Source organism: Drosophila virilis, chromosome X, assembly GCF_030788295.1.
Source record: "Drosophila virilis strain 15010-1051.87 chromosome X, Dvir_AGI_RSII-ME, whole genome shotgun sequence".
NCBI lineage: Eukaryota > Metazoa > Arthropoda > Insecta > Diptera > Drosophilidae > Drosophila > Drosophila virilis.
The window spans coordinates 9230250-9253832 of NC_091543.1; the positions used below are offsets into that span (position 1 = coordinate 9230250).

General features: G+C 45.4%; 3 protein-coding genes across 8 annotated transcripts; 2 read left to right on the forward strand and 1 right to left on the reverse strand.

Moving 5' to 3' along the window:
• Window positions 1-262: 262 nt before the first annotated feature.
• Window positions 263-3964, forward strand: LOC6633523 (E3 ubiquitin-protein ligase znrf2). Of its 5 annotated transcripts, XR_011417410.1 has the most exons (8): window positions 263-1628; window positions 1696-1822; window positions 1886-1981; window positions 2050-2155; window positions 2235-2307; window positions 2426-2526; window positions 2666-2758; window positions 2852-3964. XR_011417410.1 is itself a non-coding variant. In XM_002057035.4 (6 exons), the coding sequence occupies exons 1-5, from the start codon at window positions 1125-1127 to the stop codon at window positions 2290-2292; spliced, it is 891 nt and encodes a 296-aa protein (XP_002057071.1). In that variant the 5' UTR covers window positions 263-1124; the 3' UTR covers window positions 2293-2307; window positions 2852-3964. The 5 variants fall into 5 exon arrangements, 1 of the variants encoding a protein (XP_002057071.1); XR_011417412.1 differs by lacking the exon at window positions 2426-2526 and having other exon boundaries at window positions 2833-3964; XR_011417411.1 differs by lacking the exon at window positions 2426-2526 and having other exon boundaries at window positions 2836-3964.
• Window positions 3965-5289: 1325 nt separating this feature from the next.
• nonC (serine/threonine-protein kinase Smg1) lies at window positions 5290-23497 on the reverse strand. The gene is made up of 9 exons (XM_002057036.4): window positions 23124-23497; window positions 22687-23065; window positions 20361-22623; window positions 16409-19876; window positions 10640-10974; window positions 8563-9952; window positions 6912-7886; window positions 6486-6834; window positions 5290-6425 (listed from the first exon to the last, which is right to left on the reverse strand). Exons 1-9 carry the CDS (start codon window positions 23419-23421, stop codon window positions 6226-6228), a joined length of 9657 nt encoding a protein of 3218 aa, XP_002057072.1. The 5' UTR covers window positions 23422-23497; the 3' UTR covers window positions 5290-6225.
• Window positions 12641-15872, forward strand: mAChR-C (muscarinic Acetylcholine Receptor, C-type). 2 transcript variants are annotated; one of them, XM_002057037.4, is made up of 2 exons: window positions 12641-13390; window positions 14361-15872. In XM_002057037.4, the coding sequence occupies exons 1-2, from the start codon at window positions 12855-12857 to the stop codon at window positions 15043-15045; spliced, it is 1221 nt and encodes a 406-aa protein (XP_002057073.1). In that variant the 5' UTR covers window positions 12641-12854; the 3' UTR covers window positions 15046-15872. The 2 variants fall into 2 exon arrangements, with proteins under 2 accessions (XP_002057073.1, XP_032296579.1); XM_032440688.2 differs by lacking the exon at window positions 12641-13390 and adding an exon at window positions 14151-14281.
• Window positions 23498-23583: the final 86 nt, after the last annotated feature.

A 23583-nucleotide genomic window follows, 5' to 3' on the forward strand; every position in this document is an offset into this window, starting at 1 on the left:
TACTATCGATTTCAATATATCCAGCACTTAAATTAAATTGGCAAGGATGCGCAAAGCTAAGACAACTATGAACAAAAATATTCATTTGCATACAATTAATAATTTTGTTAGTCTACTTGGACCAAAATACAAACATATATGTGCTAAATTAAGAGATCATCACCATCGATAATATCGATAATAATCGATAGTGCGGTTATGTATCGCCATCAGCTAGACATGTGTGCTGGCATTGTGCAACACCAAACGTTGCGATAATTAGTTGTGGTGGTCGGCCAATAAATTGTGGTGGTCAAAAGCAAAGCAAAGAGTACACATAAAACGAAAACGGAGATGTTAAAAATAAAATAGAGAAAACGGAAACAGTCATTTAAATTGCGAGTGGTAATCAAGCGGATTAAGCATAGTTCCAATCCACAACTATTTTTTGGCTTTCGGTATAAAAATAACAACAACAACAGTCAACTACGCACCGACAACGGACACCAACACTAAGAACCAACACCGACACTGACACCGACGACCGACGTACGATTAACGCCCTCCCTACGCTCCGCACTTTTGGCACCCGCACACACACTGACGCACACACGCATACACTCCTCTCTACAAATAATCATCATCATCATCATCATCATCATTATCATCATCATTGCACAGGCGAAGGCACAAGGCACATAAACACTCAAACACTTATCTATATACCGCGTTTATCAACGCCGCCCGTCTCCGCCACCGCTGCTGACCCACCACCTCCCACACCCCACCAACCTGATCCACAACATCAACTTTGTTTGCTATTGTTGTCTGCTGCTGCTGTCATTTGTTTTGTTTCCTTAAATGTGAACGCACACACACACACGCACGCACGCACGCAAACACCTACACATACGCGCAAAATACGAAGGAGCAAACAAAGGCGACGGCTCGAAAAGAAAAGAAAAAAACTGCAACAAAACAACGGAGAGAGCGAGCGAGAGTGACTCCATTGAGAGCGAAAGCAAAAAGTGCAATAGAGAGCGCAAGTTTAAAAGTGCAAACTTAAATAACAAAACGATCAGCGATCGCGGGGCGTAGGGCCAGTGGGGGGCAGAGGCCGTGCGAGAAAGTCAAACTCAAACTCTATGGGTCAAAAGGCAAGCACACCAGCGACCAGCGGCCAGCAGAGCCCACGCTCCAGAACATTTTCCAGCAGCTCAACGGGTGCAACCGCAACCGACACAACGCCGCAAAGTTCAGCGGTTGGTGGCCGCGGCGGCGATGCCGGTCAGGGATTTAACTTGCTGCGCACACTGCCGGGTCTGCAGGTCTATCACCACCATCATAATCAGCAGAACTCCACGTCCATAGACCGACAGCGTGCTCGCAGCCTTAGCTCTGTGCCAGATATACAACAGCAGCAGCAGCAGCAACAACAACAACAGCAGCAGCAGCAACAACAACAGCAGCAACAGCAACAACAGCAGGGATCCACAACGTATCCGCACACACATCCCGCCGTCTCAGTCTCTGTGTCAGCTAATTCAAATAGCAATAGTTTCCAAGTGGCAGCCGGCAACAACAACGGCTCATCGGCTGCCGCACAAAGCTACATGCAACAGAGACGCGCTTTTGGTGACTCAATACGCGTAAGTTGCCCACACACAAAGAGACTCTCGCTTTTCTAACTATGAGCTATTTTCATTCTATGTGCAGGAGATGTCCATGACCGGCGCCAATATCGTTGAGAGCATCGCAATGGCCGCATCTGCAACATCTGCGAATGGCATCGGTCGTGTGTACACAGCGACATCGCTGCCATCGCACATTTGGTCCTTCAATGGTAAAAACGATGCCTAAATAAAATATATATATATACATGTATATTTACCTATTCTCTTTGCAGGCATCAAGTGTCCCGTGTGCAATAAGTTCGTGTTGCCAGACGATATTGAATGCCATTTAGTTATGTGCCTAACAAAACCCAGACTCTCATATAATGGTATGCGGTGCAAGAGTGCCACAAAATGTTTACAACAAAATTAAATGTTAAATGTATATGTTTTATAGAGGATACATTAATGGACGCCAAGGGCGAGTGCGTCATATGCCTTGAAGACTTGAGTCCAGGTGATACAATTGCTCGATTGCCATGTCTATGCATATACCACAAAGGGTGAGGCTGCTGAATGATCAATCATTGATGTGTATATATATATATACTATATACTGGACATGACCTTTCTATTTTGCAGCTGCATTGATCGTTGGTTTGAGGTGAATCGCTCCTGTCCCGAGCATCCAGGAGATTAGTAAAAGTCTCATTAGGTAAAGAGCCATATATATTATGTGTGTGTGTGTGTGTGTATACTGCTGATTAATAGCAATCATTTAATATTTATTTTTTTACTTTTTGTTTTGGCAAACACATCTTGTAATGCGCCAGTGATATGAATAATTGCATATAGCAGTCAAGCGGTCTATAGAAAGATGTTAATATTTAATGTATTCTTTTTGTGTATGTAATGTGCATATTGATATGTAAATGTATGTAGCTTTGTCATATTGGGAACTCAATGCAATTTGTATCTCCCGTCAAGTACATGCATATGCATGGGTTGGCATTTGACATGCATGTATGTGTACTTGTATATATGCTTCTTAATGCATTGTATTTGTATTTCAGAGCTCGTTAAGTCGTTTAACGTCTAAGTGGGCAGTGCGTAGAGCGAGTGCCATAAACAAAACTGGATGATAGACGACTTTTGAGCAAGCATTTGTATGTATATTATGTATATATGAATATTATATATATATTTAAATAGAAGAAAATCTATTGTGTGTTGTACTCAGTAGTTTTGCATATTTGCAGGTTAGCAACAAAAAGCCAACATTGTAAAGATCATCAATTGTTAAATGGAATGGAAAATGAAGTGAGAGGAGAGGCTACGACAAGCAAAATCTGGATCGAGCGATCGATCGTTTTGACCTACCGACCGACTGTTTATGCAAATCCACAAGAAAACAAACACAAATCAATTGAAACAAATTAATTTACAATGCTATCATAACTAGAAAGTGCAACGTCAACAAACAAAGGACAAAGGACAAAAGTGAACGAAACCAACCAACCCACAAAAACAAAACAAAAAAAAAAACAAAAAAACAGAAAAGAAACAAATAACAAAGCTAAATCAACACGATGTTAAGAATGATGTAAAGATAAAGTTAATGATGATGAAAGTGCATGAAAGCGAAGCAACCAACCAACCAACAAAAGAATGTCAACCAATGTGATGTTAAATTTTATATTTTGTACTATGGATATGATGTAATTGTAATGTAATGTATATGTATGTATGTATTTATTATTTTAAAAAAACAAACTAAAATAGGATAAACACAGAACAACTAAAAAAACTATAAAAAGATAATAGCATAACAAACACACACTATAAATAATTATGCTTAATTAGTACACAAAAGCAAAGCAACCAAAAACAAAAAAGGATGAAAGCCTTACTTTAAAAAATTGATTGACTATGTCACTTTATGTCATTGTTTTTTATTTCAAATTTTACAAATTCTTTGTGTTTATCCATGTCATAAATTAGTTATTGCTATTTATATTATTATTTTTATACACACCCACTATTTTTTTTTTTTTGTTATACTTGTATTCTGTTTGTATTGTTAATTTGACTAAAAAAAAAATTTTAAAAACAATGTAAAATGAGAAAATATTGCAAATATTGAACCATCTGTCATGTGAAAATTCTGGTCAAACGAATGCTTAAGGCAATTAACTGTATTTCAAGTTTTAAAACTGGCTAATGGAGTTCCTGTCCTAGACAAAGGGTATCCAAAAAAACAAAATAGCCGCATTCATAAGCCGTAACGTAACGTAGCCTACGAGCTGGGCCGTAAATACATATGCATATATAGATATATATATAAATAGAATATAAAACGAAACTATTATTTACTGTTCGGGTTTTTTTTTTTGCTTTTTTATTATTTTGTAATAACAACTTTCCTTAGCCGCAGTTGCGGCGGAAGTGGATGACGACAGCTCGTAAAGTTTATGTGTAAATTATATATACGTATATATATATATATAGTATATACATTTATATGAATAAATAGATATGTATACATTAAAATACTGTACATATTATAAACATATAATTGTATAACTATAGCGTTAGCGTTTCGCATTCAGCGTAACCGCAAAGGTAACATTAACGTTAATTGAAAAATGATTTTCCCCGACACAAACACAATGAGAACAAAAGAAAATAGTTACAAATGAAAACAATATTTATATATAGCTGAAATTTTCATTTAAAATAGTACTTGTTTGTAAAATACATTGAGATACACACACTCACACACACACACACACAGAAAGAGATAACAACAAAAATAGCTGTAAGCGAGAATCCCAATAACGTTAATGTTGATTTGCAACAAATACCTAAAAACAAAATGCATTAGCTGGTGACAAGTATGTCTTGATCCTATTAAGAACATTTAAAACTTTTTACACCCTATCCAACGGAAAACAAGAACAAATTATAATCGTAAATTGATAAACGAATGATTACCAAGTAAAATGACAACCGATGGGAAAAAGCTAATTGAGATAAAAACAAAAAAATTTAGGAAATAAATGAGTGATTATATATAAATACATTTATTCACGCTGATGGCACTTTTTCAATTAATCGATCATTTTTAACGAACTGCATCATTTTATTATGCTTTCAACCTGTATTTATTCGGAACGTCTGATCTATTGCAGCTATCCTTCGATTTTTTTTTTCGAAGAAATTTGAAGATTATATCTAAACCATTTAAAAGATAAACATACCTGGGAGTAATGCATTTAAAAATGATTTCAGGCATACTGCGGTCGATTTAGAGAAAATACCTTGCAATTGCTAACAATGTGATCCGCTCCTTTTAGTCCAATTAGATTGTCGTTGATCTATTTGATTCCATTTGCCAGGAGATATGTGTCCATTTGTTTTCTCAAAACATGCTTTTTCTGAAAGTTTAAACAAGATATTATGCATTTTATAAATTGGTTAAGTAACTATTTCTTTTTAACGGTTTTACAATTTAGGGCCTTTTCACAACAAATTTTAAATTTTGATTTAATAAATTTTGGAAAATTACCTCTTGCCAATCGAGAGAATTGCTACGCGTTGTTTTAAATGTATCGATAATGCTATCGATGACTTGTAACCCATCGCCGGGGAAGTCCCGAAAATCCAACTAATTAAAACACATTAGACTAATCGTGTATTACTCGTTAATGAAGATCGCATTTAATCACCGCAAAAAACTAATAAACAAAAAAAAAATTTGGCTGTAAATTATGAAATGAATTAACAAATCCAACTGAAGCACATCTCCAAAGAGATGCGCCACGCCTGCTGATGTATGAATGTACGCGTGTGTGGGAAATGTATTCATAATACGGCTATAGGATAGTTAGGTAAAAACGATTAGAGCCTAAATTAAAAAATTTTTCAAAGCTTAAAATTAAATACATGATATATAATATGAGGTTTTTCGTTTCTCTCTTTCTTTTGCGAGGGGCGGCTAAAAGTTCAATAAAAAGAAGGATGCTTGTGGGTTGTTGTGTGCGTGTGTGTGCTTAAAATGAATTAAAATCTGAAATTTGCAGCGGCTGCGAGAACTGTTCCCAAGGCCCGTCGAGTTGCTTACATTTTGGGCGAGTTCCGAAGTGCTAGCCCCACGAGGCGCTGCATCCTTCGGCGCCACCCAGCATTGCTCAGCACCCAGCACAGTGGGTGGGCGGCGGTGTGGGCGTTTGGGCATCGCATTGAGCTTTGAAAGCAACCGAAACGATATTGTCTTTGTGTCTTTCATGTTCAATGGTTCATTTGTTTTGTTTTTTTTTTTTTTTGTTCTGTCGTTAAATCAACTATACTTTTAGGATGGGCAGGCTGTGTGTGTGGCAATGGATGGGAGCGCGCCGATCGCTGCGCCCCTTAGCGGCAATTAACGCCAGCCTGAACGTATATATACATGCAATATACACACACATATATATATATATATTAATATATACACATATATATTTGACAGCAGGCTTTGCACTTTGCAGCGTCCAGTCAAGTCCAATCCAGTCACGTCACTGTCGTCAGCCCCGATCATATTGCGTTATCTATGCGATTTATATGCCCGTTTGCCATTGTTGGCATGTCCGTTGTGTTAGACCCATGGCGTCCAGCCCTCATACAGTACGGCCAGATTGTCCGGATTGGTAGCCTCGCGTATCACATAGTCCACCTGTTCGGCAACGGTGGTGCGCTGATTGCTGTCCGGATCGCGTCCTTCCAGCTTCATGCGTATCTTTTTCCAAACGGATACTCCATATGCATTGCGTTTCTGCTCGTGCAGATTGGCTGCACCTGAAAGTAGAATGGCTGGTTGAGACTGTGATGGAACTTGTTGGCATTTGTGGCGATTACCCTTGTTATGCGTAAAAGTTTCGTATGGCAGTGATTCGCCCTCGGCGGCATGTTGTAGATAGTCGTCAATGCTTCTAAAGAATACATCCATATCGTGGTTGGCCATTTGCTCGATTTGCTGCAGCTGCTGTTGCCAATTGGAGAGCGTGTCGTGGCGCAGACCATGTCGCTCACTGTTTAACTCCTTTCGCAGATCCAGCAATCGCTGGAAGAAGTTCAAGAGCGTGCGTTGGGAATCGCGCACATGCCCACAAAGCAGCTGCACATCGAGCGGTACCAGTTTGCCCTGATCCTCGGCATCGGCACACAGGCTGCGTGTGTAAACGCGTGGCATCTGCTCCTGGTGACGCTACATGAAAAGAAAAAGAAAAAAATATTTTCAGCGGTTATTCCAGGCTTTTAGATGAAAATTGTCACAAAATTTACCTGAATTTCCTTGAGCAACGTGCATATGTAACGGTGCCTGCTCTGCTGTTCCAACTCCAGCGTTGACAATTCGCGCTGCACTTTGCACGTATAATCCTCGAGCAGACCCTGCACATTCTCCACCCAGCACTGATCGATGGCGCCCTCGGGATCCAGCAGCTGGACAATCGCCTGCTCGACGGCGCTAATACGCGCATTGCTTACCTGCCATTGATGATGGGCTTGCAGCCACTGCTCCATGTTGTCCAGCAGCAGCTTTTGCTGCTGTCCGACAACCATGCCCACCTGCTCCATGCTGCACAGCGCACTGGCGCATTTGCTCAGCTCATTAATTACGTCCAACTGATCGCTGGTCAGCTGATGCTGCAGCTGCTCGTTGCGCAGCAGGCTGTCGATGTGATTCCGATTCCAGTTGCTGCGCTGACTCTGCAGCTGCTCTAGCTGTGATGCCAGCCGACGCTGCAATCGCTGCATGGCCAACGAGCTCTCAGCCAATGTCTGCCAGTTCTGGCTGATTGCCTCGCACAACTTCTGCCGGCTTATGATGTGGCCGCAGGGCAATTGCTCGCTGTCCAGCAAATCGCCATAGGCCCAATAGTGTGCCGATGCGATTAGCGTCTGTGTCTCGATGCGCTGATTGAACAGCGCAATCTCGCACTGCTGCTGCTGCAGTGTCGCCTCCAATTGCAGTGCCGCAAAGAGGCTGTCGCACAGCTGTAGCAAATCCGCCGGAGACTCGCTGACGGCAGCCAACTCCTGGCCGCGTGCTCCACAGCAATTGGTATAATAGGCATACGAAAGCAACGGGACAAGACCAACGATATACTCCAATTGTAGACGCTGCACAAAGCCCAGCAATGGGCCACACATCAGTCGCACGTCGTAGCTCTTGCTGGCAGCCAGCGTCTGCAGCACGAGCTCAAAGAAGGAGCTGTTGCCCAACTGGTTGCTGGTGTACTTAAGTATGTTGAGCTCCTGCAAAGATTTCGAAGATATTGTATTTATATAATTGTTATTTTAGCTTAGGATAAGGACCTTGGCCTCTATTCGAGCCGCTGTCAGTTATCGTCCGATGTTCTGTAGTCGATATAACCTGATTAGTCTGTCCCTTCGCCTATCTCCAAGTTTGGCAGAGATTTTATTGATTGTTATTCGATTTGGGGCACAAATTTGTAGAAATCTATATTACATCTGCTGTATATTTTCAAGTTCTTCTATCCAATCTGATTATCTATGTTCATTATACTTTCTTTTATATATGAATAGACAGATATATATATATTATATGTGTCTCGGCCTATCCATATCTATCTGTAAGATTGCATAGATTCTACTGATATATCTTTGTCTTTGTCTCTTTCATGAATACTACCTCACTTTCCCTCTTACTAACAGACTTTCTTTCTCCGTCTATCCATGTACCTTTCTCTCTGCCTTTCTCAGTTTAACTTTGTTAATCCCCATGCATCAGTTAGCCTTAATGACAGCAAATGCTCAATATCAATATTGAGCTTTTATCAGACGCAATGCACTTTTCTCTAGCTTTGGCTTTATTGGCAACCTCTGAGAAGCTTTAATGAGCTTTAATTTGTAACTATGCTCAATTTGATCGAAAGCCTGCGTATTCTAGCAGTTAGCTTATGTCACTCACCATGTACTGCTGTGTCTGCACATCCTGGACATCGTCAATAATCAGTTTAATGTTGCGCGCCATGCGCTCCAGCGCCTTGGTGAGCTGCTCGAACTGCTCGTAGGCGGGCTGCAGGGACTGCATGAACTGCTGCTCCAAAGCTAAGGGAATTGCCAGCTGCTGATGTTGGTGCTCCTTAGACAGCTCCTGCTGCTCCTCTGGCTGCTGTTGTTGTGATATAGCTCGCAGATAACGTTTGCCCAAGGTCTCGCTGCTTAGCTGCAGCAGAACATCCAGCTGATCCAGGTTGGGGCACAACAGCAACAGGCGGAACAGGCTGGCGGGCAGATCGTGCTCGAAACAATGCTGCAGCTGTATGAGAGCGGCAAGGACATCCTGCAGCTGGCTGAGCGGATCATTGGCCTGCTCCATGGGCTCGACAACGCTCTGACACATGGAACGCACCAGCTGAATGTGTTGCAATTGATGCTGCGTCAACTTTGGATCCTGAGCATTCAGAGCCGACTGCTCGTAGCCGCTAAACACGCTGTTCGCCTCGTCCAGGGTGCGATTGAGCGCCGCATTGAGCAGCGTCTGGCTCCAGCCGCTCTGTCCAATCGCCGCCAGCAGAGTGTGCGAGGGCGTCTGCGATTGCGCCAGTGCCTGCTGGTTGGCAAAGTGCTGCGTCAACTGATGCAGCTGGCAGTTAAGATCCATCCAGACCGACTCCAGGGTTTGGGCAGCGCTCAGCTTGTTGGCGGCATCGATGTCTCCCAGAGTCGCCGCCATGGAGCTGCTGGTCTCACCATTCTGCAAATAGCCCGCATAGGTGTCGCGGAAGCGCACATAGATGTTCTCGCGCTGCCGCTGCTCTGGATAGTAGGTCATGATGGCCGCATACTGTTGCATGTGCTCCACACACTGCAGGCCCAAATCATTAAGTCGGCCGAATAGCTCGTCCAGCTGGCTGCGTGTGCTATCATAGCTTTCCAGTGTCTGTGGCGGCAGATGGCACTGCACCAGCTCCACCAGGGCCAGATACTCATTATGCCAGCTGCTGCCCTCCAGCTTGAACTGAATGAGACGCACATTGAATTCGGCCAGATGCTGCTGCTCCAGGCACTGGCCATAGCTGGCGAGTAGGCACTGCACCAGCTCATAGTCCACATGACGCAGTTTCGCCTGGCGAGCCAGCATCTCCGAGTGAAACAGCTTGGCGGCATAGCGCGGCGATGCCGTATTGAAGCTATGACTTTCGATGGCCGTGCCCAGGGAATTGATTTCGGCTACCAGAGCGCTTCGCTGGTTAAGCTTCAACAGCTCCTGCTCCGTGGACTGGCGCTGCGTTTGAATCTGCTGCAGTTTCTCAATCTCTCGCACCATGTCCGTTAGCTGTGGCAGCATTTCCAGCCTGGGTGAAATAAAAAAGGATATAATGAAATGTTCTGAACCAGCCAAAGGAGGCGTTTTTGTTTCCCTAACGGATAAAGAGCCGAATCGATGTGAGTCCGTAAGGACTTAAGATTCAAATATGGAATAAAATTGATTGTTCGTATCCTTGATTTAATCTATCTTCTTCTAGAACCTTCAGATTTATCCAAAATCGATAAATAGCGATTTATTGCATTTTTTTTTTAGATTTTAAGAACCAATACTATTCCTGAACAACGTTGGGGCTTATAGTCAGATGAATATGACATTGAACTATATACAAAAACTCAAGCATGAGGCTTCTGCTTGAAAAAGATATTTCTAATCTGTCTATCATATAAGAGTTTTCTTTAACTCTCTTTTAAGTACCCCTAGTAAATCGATAATTATCGATACATGGAGATGCAAGAAGATATCGAATTAAACAGACAAACTACATAGGATATGAGCGAATGTAAGCTTCCAGACTCGACTTGGCTTGTCACCTTAATCAGAAGTATATACATAATAAAGATACAACTATATACCCATCGTATACCCTATTTCAAGGGGAACAGCGTATAAAGACTGATTAACAGAGTTATCGGAAAGTAAATTACAAATACAAATAGTATAGATAATGTATTTATTGGCCTTGAAGAGACCCGGATCTTACACGATTACTCACTTGTACTTGGCCCAAAACTTTTGGCACTGTTTGAGCTTGCCCACAAAGTGTCGACGCTTGGCATCCCAGTCGTGCGACTTGTTCTTAGACTTGTCCTTCTTATGCAATTTCACCTCACCGGAACCGGCGGCACAGGCTGTGGCTGCGGCTGCGCCACAGGCAGAGGCAGCGACAACGGGCTTCGCATTGATGGCACGACGCAGTGCAGCCGCATCATCGTTGACCGTCCAATCGACCAACGGATCGTAGACGAAGGCCTCGAGCAGGGTGAGCAGCGTTTCGCGCTCCTTGCGCATCACCTTAAGCACATACTCGCAGCCCAGGCGGTAGGCGCCCTAAACAAAAAAACTTATATATATATATATGTATAAAAAACAAGGTGGATTATGAAATATGCTAGGGATCGTAAATTGATACCGATTCGCAGATGGACTCGTAAATAAAGTCACACAAATCGCGTTTATCGTTACGCGTATCTAAAAGATACAAATTGCACCCATTGACATAGTCGCTGTCGTAAAGCGACAGCCAAAACATTTTTATATAGACTCTTGTTACAACTGCTGATTTTATGATATGCTATATCTATATTTGTGTATATGGATATAAGTATATATATATATATATATATATATATATATATACATACATTGATACACAGATATGCACAGCTGTAGGGCGCCTGTAATCGTGGCTGACAATTGTTGATTGCAGCATTTGCTTTATTTCAACTTTGAAATTGTGCGTAATTTGTGGCTGTTTCTATGGCCCCACTTTGGGATGACCAAATGATTGGGTGTCATAAAAAATTGGAGGTGCAAATATACATAGCTCATACGACGCGTCCGCCAAAAGGCTAAATATCCGCACATGGGTTAACTGTTGAACATATTGTGAAATATGTTTGATTTGTTTGTTTATTTGCAAGCTAGTTTTAGCAGCTGGCAAATATTTGCCAGGTAGCTAGCCTTGAAATGTTTTTTGTGTGCCTTGTCAAATTTGTTTGCATTTCTCTTCTGTTAGCTGATTTGTCTGTCAATTTAGAAGCTGGTTAATCCAGCTGATAGTGTTTGTCAGCTAGCTGACATTGCGGCGTTGCCAGCTTAGATTATATGCAACATATGGCAACACCGGGCAATGTTTGCCAAGAGGTTTGAGGATTTCTAAAAATTAAACGAAATACGATACCCAACACAATTAAAACATTTCTTTGAGATGAAAATGAAAACAAAAACTACTTGTAAATGCATGGCAGGTTAAACTAGCTGCCTCCACTAAAGCATTTGGCAACTTAAGTTATAAGGAGGATAAATAACTTTAACTTATAAAATAGGTTTTACCTTAGAGCTTCAGTTATGTTTACAGTGCCTCCAAAGTTCATTTTATTCCAGTCAAAAAAAAAAAAAAAAACTTGCTAGAGAGCCAATAACTTAAAAATCGAACTGGCTGCCAACTAACATGAACTTTAACATGAGCTTGAGTAAAACAAAAAGAAAAGAAAAACCAGCCCAATTATACACAAATGTAAATGAATTAGCCGCAAAGCATTATCTAAATAAAATCATGTCATTTGATACCCTAATAGATGTAAGCTTCACGGCTCACCTAGGGTTAATTGTGAAGTGCTAAAAATACGTATATGAATACCTGTAGATATGGCAAACCTATTGAAATGTGTCAGCCATTAGATAGTTAATAATCATGTATATACCCCACCAGGTAGCAGGCACCGGGCAATATGGCAACCGAGCCGAACATTCAGTATGCCCTACAATAAAAAAAAAGTGTTGGACTCTGCGGGCTTCGGGAATACCACATTTGGCTGTAGGGTAGCTGAAAATGTGGTCGGGCTTATCAACGCGGATTGCGTTTCTCACGCTGGATCTGGTCGCCGTGTGTTATCAGTTGGCGCAGTGGATAATAGCGAACCGAAACGTAAACAAACGACGCCCACGAATTGCAATGGCTGAACAGCAAAGTCCTTGCCCCATGTGGTGCGGGCCCAGACCCGCTGGCAGATTGCTAAAAACTGGCGCTCAGTGCGTTTCGCAGTCGCGCTTCGTGTAGGGGACGTGATTTTACCAGCTGCTTTTGACGTTTATTTCTGGTGTGCGTGTGTGTGTGTGTGTGTGTGTGTGTGTGTGCAAGTGTGTTGTACGTGTGGGAGATTCCCGAAACGTCGTGTGGGTCGCGGTTTGTGGGTCGTGCGGTTGTCATGGCCAGCAAAGAGTACGAGAGCAGCGCACAGCTGCTCCACAATTGGCTAAGCCAGAATGCCAGCCTAACATTGTTAGGCATTAATGGTACACACCAATTGGAGGATACCTTAATAAATGCCACAACACCAGCTGATCTGCTCCAGGAGGAGGAACAACAGCAACAGCAACAGCAGCAGCAGCACATTGGCGTGGGCCTGTTGCTCTGGCTGATCATCAATGCCATCATCTTTGTTTTTATACTGGTCGGCAATGCACTCACAATTGTCGCGGTGCGCACCTGCCGGAATCTACGCTCGGTTATATCGAATATATTCATACTCTCATTGGCCATTTCTGATTTCATTGTGGGCATTGCATTGCCCTATCATGTGGTATTCTACATGGGCAACGGCTTGGATTTGGGCAGGCTGCGCGGCTTCTGCCTGTTCCGTTTCTTTCTCTTCATCTGCGCCTGCTGCGTCTCCATACTGACGCTCATCTCGATCGCCGTCGATCGCTACATTGCCGTCATGTACGCCCTGCACTATAGACGGTAAGTAGCAGAGGTTCAAGCCCCTCTTCCTCTTCATCCGTTCATATGATCAGAATCAACAGCCGAGCCAATCCAATCCAAGTAGTCTAGAATTTGTGTTTGGAGTGTGGACACTCGCATATAAAACTAATAAGTTCATCTTTTGATACGATAGCTTAACCAATTCTACAAGATCGATAAATATCGATTCTAGAATATTTAACTTTTGGAATTTGTTTACAAAACTGATAAATATCAATACTAAGCTCTGGCCTCTTAGCATATAAGAGCTGAAAACAACAAATAAGTAATAGCTTATCAAGAATATCTATCTTTTTGTAGCTCTCTCCTTATAGTTGTCACAAAATCGATCTTGGCATATAAGAATATGGAACATGGAATAACTAACCAAGCCCTTCTTCACTTTGCCTTCCCTTATCTCCTTCTGAAATTGCTTCCCCCAAATCGATAAAAAACCCAAAAATAGAATAAATAACCGAAAAATATATAACTTTTGATTTGCTTCTCAAATTGTATCTGGGCGGAATGAGGTTGATTTTCGGTATACTCATACAGGGCATCAATTAGCCCAGCACGCCCGATTGGAGCACTTTTAGTTGCCATTTACATTTAACTGCATTTCTTATCTTCCATATTCTGTTCTTATCGTGTTTTTTTTTTGCTTTTTTTTTGCGATTTATTTTATGTATTGAAGCCCACAGTTGTTTTATGTCTTCCTTTTTCCTAGTTTCCGACAGCTCTTCATTCTAGAAACGAGTAGGATAAATAAATGATGTGTTCCTTAAAGTCGTTCTATAGCCTTTGGAAGCATCTATTATATTTTTGCTAAATACTTTTTAAGTTGATTTCTTATCTGTTTATTGCCATATCAGCTTTTGAGCTGGAAACCAAGTACCTTCATTAATATGCCCCTGCTAATTGGGCCCATGACTAATCCATACCAAAACCCCAATCTCATTCAATTTTCCAGCTATATGACACGTCGCGTGGCCTACTTGATCATCACGTGCAACTGGTGTGTGGGCGCTCTGGTGGCGCTAATACCCATCTTTTGGAACAAATGGTCGGAGGCGCAGGGCTGTGAGTTTGACGAGGTGCTGCTGCCGTGGTATGTGGCTGGCATTATAACGCCCGGATTCGTTATTATCTGGATATGCATGCTGGTCTTCTATTGGCGCATTATGCGCGAGGCATCCAAGCAGGCGAAGCGGCTGCGCCAGTCTGTGGTCTACAACACGCACAGCAGCCACAGCATGCTGCATCCGGATTGGAAGAGCGTCCAGATTGTGGTCTTCATCATGGGCTGCTTTACACTCTGCTGGCTGCCCTATTTCTGTGTGGCAATTGCTCAGCTGTTCCGCGTTTGCCGCAGCAATTCGATGATCTACAAGGCGGCCTTCTCCCTGGCCATGGCCAACTCGGCACTCAATCCCATTATCTACTCATGGAAGAATGCCGGCTTTCGGAGGGCCTTTGCCAAAACACTGTGCTGCAAGTCCGCCAGCTGCTGTCACGTCGACGCCGATCTGGAGCTGCATTTGCCCTCGGAAAGCGTTAAGCAGCGCATCGATAGCAACAGCTATCCAGCGATAAAAGCTAACGAGCCTACAGAAAAAACCCTTAACTCAGTGCCAGGAAGCGCAATAAATCAATAAACCAAATGCAGAATGAATGGAAGCAATACTAGAACTGGAACAAAGATCTGGGTCTGCGATAAATTTCAGCATAGTGGGCGAGGAGCTCCAGTTCCAGTTTATTTTCATTTGACCCGACTCTAAGGGAAGTTGGGACATCAACTAGAAAGAGGGACGGCTTTTAACAATATATATGTTAACTCCAACCCAAGAAATTCCAATTAATGAAACGATCGAAATGCGAGAATTATGACAAATGTTATACCCACAACTTATTCGACTTCTAAATAAGTTGAAAATGAGTTATGGAAATTTAAAACCCAAGGCTAGGCGTCTCGATATACGAGAACTAAGTATAAACAAGTAAGAGGTTCTAGTCGGGAGCTCCCGACTAGGGGATACCCTGAACCCTCTTCTTCCAACATCAAATGCATATATATATATATTCTATTTTAGAAGCTACATATATGTCAAGTTTGGGGACTCTAGCTCTTATTTAAATACGAAAATTGCCCAAAAAACAGGATATCGATTTTTATCGATTGCTTGGAAACGGAGTAAGTTATCGATTATCGGAAACAAACTCGATCCGCGCAGGCTCTAGGAGCACCTAACTCTTATATGTTCTGAGATCCTTGCGTTCATACATATATATACATACGGACGGACGGACGGACAGACGGACATGGCTAGATCGACTCGGCTATAGATGCTCATCAAGAATATATATACTTTATGGGGTCGGAGATGCTTCCTTCTGCCTGTTACATACATTTGGATTTTGCACAAATACAATATACCCTTATACCCATTTTTAATGGGTTCAGGATATAAAAATATATCGCTTATGAGTTGATTGGTTTTCATTTTAATTAAACATTCGCAATCTAATGCGAGCGACAACACCTCCAGATGTTCTGTTCTCAGGAATAAATAAGTTCGTAGCAGAATATACTTACTAGTCTTCGGTACGTAAAACCACCTTCATTCATATGTAGGAAATCAGATAATTCAGGCGGAGTTTTTTGCACCATAACCATTTTCGAAAGGAACTTATATCCCAAGAGATCTCTGAGATCTACGATACAGCGATTCTTAGATCTAAGGGCCCAAGATCCTAAGACTGAGAACCCAAGACCTAAGGGTCAGATCTATGATTCTGCGAGACCAACTTCCTAAAAAATCGAAGATCTAAGATCCAAAAATCTCGAGTCCTAAGATCTAATATCCTAAGAACTTAGATACTAAGCTCTTTTCTATAAGAGCCAACATCATAAGTTCTCAGACCTCAACAGGTTGTTAGATCCTAAGACGTATTTTTTTAAGATGTTGAAATTCTAAGGAACCAAAGTCTCGTAATAATAATAGGAATCTGTTCACTCACCTCAATACCCGTTATTCCAAAGGCGTGAACCATATTCTGGGTAAGGCGGAAGGGCACACGCTCCGGTATGCGTAGGGTGCGACCCTTCTCAAAGCAGACGTTGTAGTCGATGTGGACGATATCGCCGCTGCTCAGATTGATGAGCACATTGTCCAGATGACGATCGCCCAGCCCGATGACGTAGCCAATGACAGACATGACGGCCATGGAGCTAGTATAGCGACGCACAGATTGACGCCATTCGGCGGCGCTGCCCGCATGACACCAAAGTTCGCGAGCAAGCAGATCCGGGGGCGTTTCCTGCGTTAGTTCGGCGAGCACTTGACGGAGCACCGAAAGCGGCCACTGGCGACGGGGATCGCTGACGAGCATATTATGCTTGGCCAGCAGCGGGGATAGCTTGTTGTAGAAGAGATCGGTTAGGCGGCGCGATGAGGCGGACGTCGGCGGTTGTGGCTGGCGTTGTTGCCATTTCTTGTACAATGCAAAAAGGGGCGTCACCCCATCAACCCAGCTGATCAGACCCGACTGTGGACCCAGCGGTATGACAGAGTAATGATGGGCGCGATAGCAACTGTGGGGCGTATCACTTTTGCTGGCCATAATAGCATTTGATATGGACAGAAACTGCATGATGCGCTCGTCCAGATGCAGATCCTCCAGGCCCTTAAACAGGAACGTATACTTCTGACCGTTGCTGCCATAGAAGGCAACCTTCTTGGGCTTCGTCTTGGTGGGCAGTATGCACACCGCACTCTCCACGCTCTCAATGTGAACCGGCTGCAGTTGATCTTGCGCATCCAGGCCAGGCATCGATATACGCATGCGTCCAATATCGCACAGCACAGGACTGATTGTCTGCATTTTAAGTGTGTTGCTCGTCCCGCGCAGCATGTTCGACTGAAGCACATGATACAGCTGCTTTAGCTTATCCCAGGCCTCCGGATAGGGACGATGACGCAGTGCGTCCAGTGTGCTCTTAATAGCTGCATCGAAACGCCGCTTAAAACTGCGCTCGTAGCTAGTCTCAGGCTCGCGCGCCGTAAACGCGACCAGGGCCTCCATATCGTTGAGCAACTGTGGTCGCCAACTGTTGAAGCGATTTTGTTTACCCTCATGATCGTCCGTCTTGAAGTCGCTGGCCAGACCATTGACACGGCCCACATAGCTGTTGTAGATGTGCGCCAGCGAGTGTATCCAATACTCATCCCACAGCAGGCAGACGCGACGCAGCTCCTTCACCAGCAACTGGACATGTTGCACCACCTCGGGCGATTGTTTGGTCAGAGCGGCCAGCAAAATGGCATAGCTGCAGCTGCCGGCTGCATTGACGCTTCCACAGCTATTGCTAATGGGCGTGGCCTGCAGCTCACGATTGGCGCCGACAACGGCCGGAAAGGTGACCAGCTGCGGTCGACTCTCCGCCAGACGGCAGAGCAGCGCACAAACGCTCTTCCTCACATACGGCTCATGATGATTGAGGCGGCTGAACAACTGCGGTATTATCACTTTCCATGGACCTATTGGCGTCGTCTTCAGGCCCTGCTCGAGCACATCCTGCAGCCCGCTGGCGTGCTTAACTATGAGGCGCAGCAGGCGCAGCGTTGTGGTCACCATATTGCTATCATCCACATGAAAACGCTGCTGTTGCTGGGATGGCTGGACCACATCCTGACTGTTGCCCGCCTTCAAGCTGAGGTAATGAAAGTATGAGCGTGCCGCCTCCTTATAATAGTCAAAGGTATTGGACATGGCGCGCCGCCAGATGCGCACAATGGACTCCAGCACGCTGGCTGGCTTGTCGGACAGCAGGGCGAGACGTCGCAGCCGCAGCTCACACTGTGCATCCGTTTGCAGCTCGTCCTGTTCACAACTGTTACCCGGCTGGGTCTCCATGCGCAGCGCCTGCAAAAGCTCTTGCAGCGTCTCACCATCCAGTGTTAGCTGATCGCCCAGCGCCTCGCCAATGGCGCTGATATCCGCCGGGCTGAGCACGGTGCCGTTGTCGACAATCTTCTTGCCCCAGCGATAGCACCAATTGCCATACGCAATAAGCGCCTCCTCGTTGTTGGGACGCTGCTGCAAGCTGGCATTGATCAGGCGCGCCACAAGCCGCTCGCCATGCGGCAAATTTGTCGTTGAGGCCGTGCAGCGCGTTAATGGACATTCCGGCAGCTGCTCCAGCAGCTGTTGCATGTTGGTCGACAGATTGGTGGTCAAGCCGCTGCAGCTGCGCGCCGTTATCCAATCGGAAAGAGTAAGCAGCAGCTCGGCACCCATATTGGACACCAGCTGCTGCTGCTGCTGCTGCTGCTGTTGTTTCTGCTTCTGTATATTTAGGCAGAGCGCAGCGCAGACATTGATGGAACTCAGTTCGCTGCACTGCAGCAGCTGCTGCTGCTGCTGCTGTTGCTGCAGATGCAGACACTTGGTCAGCTCGCTGTAGCCGCGCAGCAGTTGGGCATTGTTCGTGTCCAGCGACTGGCTGAGCAGCCGTCCAGCGATGTCCGTTAGCGGCTGGCCAAAGTACAGCTCGAGCATGGCCTGGCAGGTTAATTGGTTGCCCTCCTCACGCGCCACCATGCCCGTATCCAAATACAGTGTGCCCAAGCTATCGACGCTGCACTGACTGCGTAACAGCTGCGTCCAGGCCACGCAGCGCAACAATAAGCCGCTGGTTATGTTGTGATGATGCTGCTGCTGCTGCTCGTTGCCGCTGCTGTCCAGGGGCAACAGCATTAGCTGCTCCTGCTGGCCGCCTTGCCTTTGAGCAATGTGCTTCAGCAGCGTCAGATGCTGCCATTGCTGCTGATCGCAGCTGTAGTTGAGCAGGCATTCGCGCCAGTTGGTGTCCAGCAGCTGCTGCACTGGGCTGGACAGCTCGAATGGCTCATGCTCGCTGGCCAGTGACTGCTGCAGTACTATGTTCTCGAGTTTCTCGCGCACAAAGCCGGCCGAGAAGCTGGCATGCTGCTCATTGTCGCTGGGCCAAATGCTAAGATTGTGAAGCGCAGCGTTTAGTTCATCCGATGTTGACTCATTTTTGGCCAGCAACTGTTCCAGCACGCTCAGCTGCGTATTGCTCTTCTGCAGGAAGGGATTGAGCGATGCATTGTCCCCGGCACGCTTTAGCTGCGCCTTCAGCTCCACAGTCTGCGTCCACTGACCAGTGCTGTGCAGGCAATCGAAAAGCTGTGCCACCACAAACTGACGCGTATACGGCTCCAGTTCCGCGTCCTGCTCCTCATCCAGCACACTTCTGTAGCCGGCCAGTGCCAGCTCCTTGCGTCCGGCCGCCTGTTCGGCTGCATGCTGCAGCCACTTATAGCATTTATCGCTCTTCGAACGCGCCCACATGTACAGTCCACGCAGCGAATCCGATTCCCTGCAGCTGATGAAAGCCCAGGCCAAGTAGACGATCGCCTGGCTGTATGTGCAGTCCTGCGACTTTTGGGTTAGCAGAATTTGCTGTGCAGGGAGAGAAATTGGAAATGGGCGTTAGCTTGGCGTCATCGAAAGTTCAAAATCAGTTTTGGTCGGGCTTCTAATCGGTTTATAATTTCCTAAAATAAAATTGGTTAAGTCTTTGCTTGATGCCCAAATGAATCGTTCAATCGTTCATTTGAGCCGAATTGCGGTTTGAGCTACAATTCGTATTATCATTTCATATTCCTTTTACCAGTCGAAGCAAAAGCCGAGAGCTTCGATCTGGCAAAAGTCGAACTTGCAATCTCTCATACCAACAACCTTTAAACTAAGACACAGGTCGCAATGGCAACAAACAGAATGAAGTCTAGATCGACTCGGCTATTGAAACTGGACAATCGAGCAGTTGCCTCAATGTGTCATGGGAGAACTTTTTATAAGAGCATACAGACAATTGTCCAGTATTGTCTGCAATGTGTTATCAAAAATATTTCGATATGAATATAGTGGCAGAAGATGAGCTCACCTGGGCATATCGTATAACGAGCTCCGGCTGCTGGCTGTGCATGGCAATGATGACGACTCCGATGCGTATACGATTGAACCAGGACTGGCAGGTGGGATTGTTGAGGCGAAAGAAGGCGGCGACTGGCTTCTCAGGCGGGCGCAAAGCAAAGGCACTGCCCTCGGCCGCATTGTATATGAGCTTCTCGAGAGCGTCCAGAAATCCGAGCAGCATGCTCAAGTTTGCGCGCGTATTGGACAGCTGTTGCAGGGACATATCGTCGAATGTCTGACGTTCGCACTCCTTGGCACAGCCGGTGAGAAGGCGTGCATAGCGCATCACAATCGCCTCGAAGGCGAGAAACGTGTCCTGCGGCTTGCCCAGCGTGGTGCGCAGCTTCTGGTCCACACAGTAACGCGCCGCCTCAAACTGCAGCCAGGCGGCGGCCAAGCGCTGACAGCGACGCGTGCACTGCGTCAATTTCTCCTGGCGTTCATCCAACGTTGTCACCTGGCAGCTGCGCATGAACAGTTCACGCAGGCAGTCGGCAAACGGCTGCTGCTCCGGCGCCTGCAGACGCTCCACAAAATCCCGAAAGACCATGTCGCGCATAGCGCTGCACTGACTCAGCCGCTGCTGCCAGACGCAGACGTGACTGCTGCCAATGCCAGCGGTGATGCGTCGCTCAATGGTCAGGCTCAGCGGCAACTGGGCATAGATGTGTGCGTAGGCCGCATGGGCGCTGCTAGAGAGTGACTGCAGCTGCTGTAGAGCCGTATCACGATACAATTGCAACAGCTCCTGGCTCAGATTGGATGTGCCATAGCCAAGCACGGCTTGTATGCAGATGGCACTTTCCAGTGGCGCATATTTGGCTGCCGTGCTGGCAATGTGCTCGCAAATCCCAATGAAATCTGCATGCTGCAGCAATATGGACGAGCGTGTGCTGCACTCGCCCAGCAAGGATTTTGTCCAGCCAAGCAGCTGTTTAAGATTTAGTGGCGCCAGTTGAGCCGACTGCGCCAGACAATTAGCCAGAAACTTGAGTATGTGACCAAAACTGTGTGCCGTCGGCGATGTGGAGCTGGCGGAGTGGGCATTCTCGTTGTCGCCATCGCGCAGCAGTCTTGAATTGTTCCGAAAATTGTGATTCGCCTGGCAATGCACCACGAGCAGGCTAAGTATGGCATGATGAGTGGCCGCATGCTTTGACCACATGTTGAGCTCACGAGCGCGACAATTGCATATCAATAGCTCCAGTATAGATGGCTTGCAGGCATACATACCAATAATGGAGGATGTTTGCTTGGCCAATGCCGCCAAGGCGGCCAAATGAAAGATGAGCAAAATGTTGGCATCACTAGAATCAGACTGAGGTTCCGCCGTCTGTGCCAGGCGCAGCACACAGTTGTCCACGTCCTGCACGAGCTGCTTGTAGGCCTGCTGCAGCAGCGGCACATTCTTAATCAGCAGCGTCTCCTGGCAGGTGCGCAACAACAGCTTGTGCGCCGTGGTCTCGTTCTGCAGTCTGATATCCGCCAGAAATGGCTGCTGTGCAGCATCCGCCTGGAAGATCAGTTGCACCAGGGCGGCAGGCAAGCGTGTGCGCAGCTTGCGCACTGTGCACAACAACAGATACAGGCAGCTCAACTGCTGAGGTTCCGGCAAATGATGTATATGCTTGAACTGCATGTGAATTAGCTGACTTAAGGTGGCAGCTTCCGGTTCCTTATATCCATTCAGTAGGCAAATGCAGAAGAGTTCATTTATATTGATCAAAGCATCATCGCATTTGTCCGACAGCTGCAGCAAGTCGGGCATCATTTTGATGAGATGTGTTAGGGCCTGACCAACAATCGACTCGCACGTTATATGCATGCGGGTAAGGCACTTAAGTAGCGAATTAAAGGCGCCTATAAAGGCGCCAATGCGCTCGCTAAGGCGCTCAGTTGGGTCCAGTGCTGTTATATCCTCAATAAATTGGGCTAACAAGCCGTAGCTAAAGTCCAGTTGTTTGCTAAAGTACGGTGTTAGCTGCTCCAGCACGTAGGCACAGTGGGACTTGAGTTGCTTGGGCTGGCCAATCTCCAGTTGCCAGCCAATAATGATGTCCACCACATCCGTGAAATGGCACTCGAAGGCATCGCGATAATTGTGAGAGAATTGAACAATGCACGCGCTAATGCTCATAAAACTGTCGGGGCTCTCCGCGCCCTCCAGAAAGTCCTTAAGCATGAGCATTATCTTCTCCGAAAAAATGTGCAGATCGCATTTTGTGTCGCAGCTAAAAACAATGCCAAAACGTGGACGTGGTTGCGGGCAATTCGTGGACTCCAAGGACACTCACCTTAGCGTCGTGCGTAGCGCAACAATTAAATACTTTTGCAAGCGTTTATTTGTCCTATAGTTCGTCACAATGAACTCCTCGTAGATGGGATATGACATGCGATTAATATACCCAATCAGTCCAAGAGTTTTACTGCACTCGTCCAGCACCGGTGGCGGGCATTGCTTAAATAACGACAGCATCCCATCCAGTATGACATTAAAAGAGCGCGTGAGGTAGCCAACATTGATCGGAGTGCGTACGGCCATTTCCAGTTTGGCGCAGAGTTCAAGAGCAGCCGCTGGGCTAGTTTCGTTTTGCAGGCGACGCATAATTTTCGACATACGCAGGTCATCTGTGCCCAGTTTGCCATCACGATCATTGGCATTGGTGAATTGCACTGAAATATATGGGATTGTTTAGCTAGCTAAATAACAGTTGGGCACAGTTGCACTTACTCTTGCATTGATGCGATTTACGCGTAATGCCCTTTGTCATATCATTGTTTATATTACGCAGCACTGGGTTAGCATTAGCTGACGACGCCTGCATATCGTGTGCTTTTGACCACAACGTTGTTTCGTTGATATTAATGTTGTTGTTGTTATTGCTCCCATAGTGGTTGCTGCCGTCGCTTTTGTTGCTATTGTGGCCAGATACATCGGTTAACATCGATGCATCCTCGTCGGCGTTATTGCAATTATCCAGCGGTAAAGCGGCGCTTTTCATTGAAAGACCACCACGACTGGTGATCATATATATAAAATTTGCGCCACCGAATTGTTTTTGTTGTTTTTGGGTTTCACGTTCAGTTCATAGAGATGTCAATCATTGACAAGCAGTGTGTCCACACTTAAATCGCCGATATATCTTAAATAATGCTCAACACTCAAATATCGATGATTGTTCTTTGTGACT

What these genes read in the sequence shown, in the direction of transcription:
- LOC6633523 (XM_002057035.4), top strand. Translation starts at nt 1,125, where the DNA reads ATGGGTCAAAAGGCAAGCACACCAGCGACCAGCGGCCAGCAGAGCCCA. An exon ending in CTTTTGGTGACTCAATACGC is followed by an intron (nt 1,629 to 1,695) that starts GTAAGTTGCCCA and finishes TTCTATGTGCAG; the next exon opens with GAGATGTCCATGACCGGCGC. An exon ending in ACCCAGACTCTCATATAATG is followed by an intron (nt 1,982 to 2,049) that starts GTATGCGGTGCA and finishes TATGTTTTATAG; the next exon opens with AGGATACATTAATGGACGCC.
- mAChR-C (XM_002057037.4), top strand. Translation starts at nt 12,855, where the DNA reads ATGGCCAGCAAAGAGTACGAGAGCAGCGCACAGCTGCTCCACAATTGG. An exon ending in TACGCCCTGCACTATAGACG is followed by an intron (nt 13,391 to 14,360) that starts GTAAGTAGCAGA and finishes TCAATTTTCCAG; the next exon opens with CTATATGACACGTCGCGTGG.
- nonC (XM_002057036.4), bottom strand. Translation starts at nt 23,421, where the DNA reads ATGATCACCAGTCGTGGTGGTCTTTCAATGAAAAGCGCCGCTTTACCG. An exon ending in GCGCTACGCACGACGCTAAG is followed by an intron (nt 22,624 to 22,686) that starts GTGAGTGTCCTT and finishes CATTGTTTTTAG; the next exon opens with CTGCGACACAAAATGCGATC. An exon ending in AACTTTTACGCATAACAAGG is followed by an intron (nt 6,426 to 6,485) that starts GTAATCGCCACA and finishes TTCTACTTTCAG; the next exon opens with GTGCAGCCAATCTGCACGAG.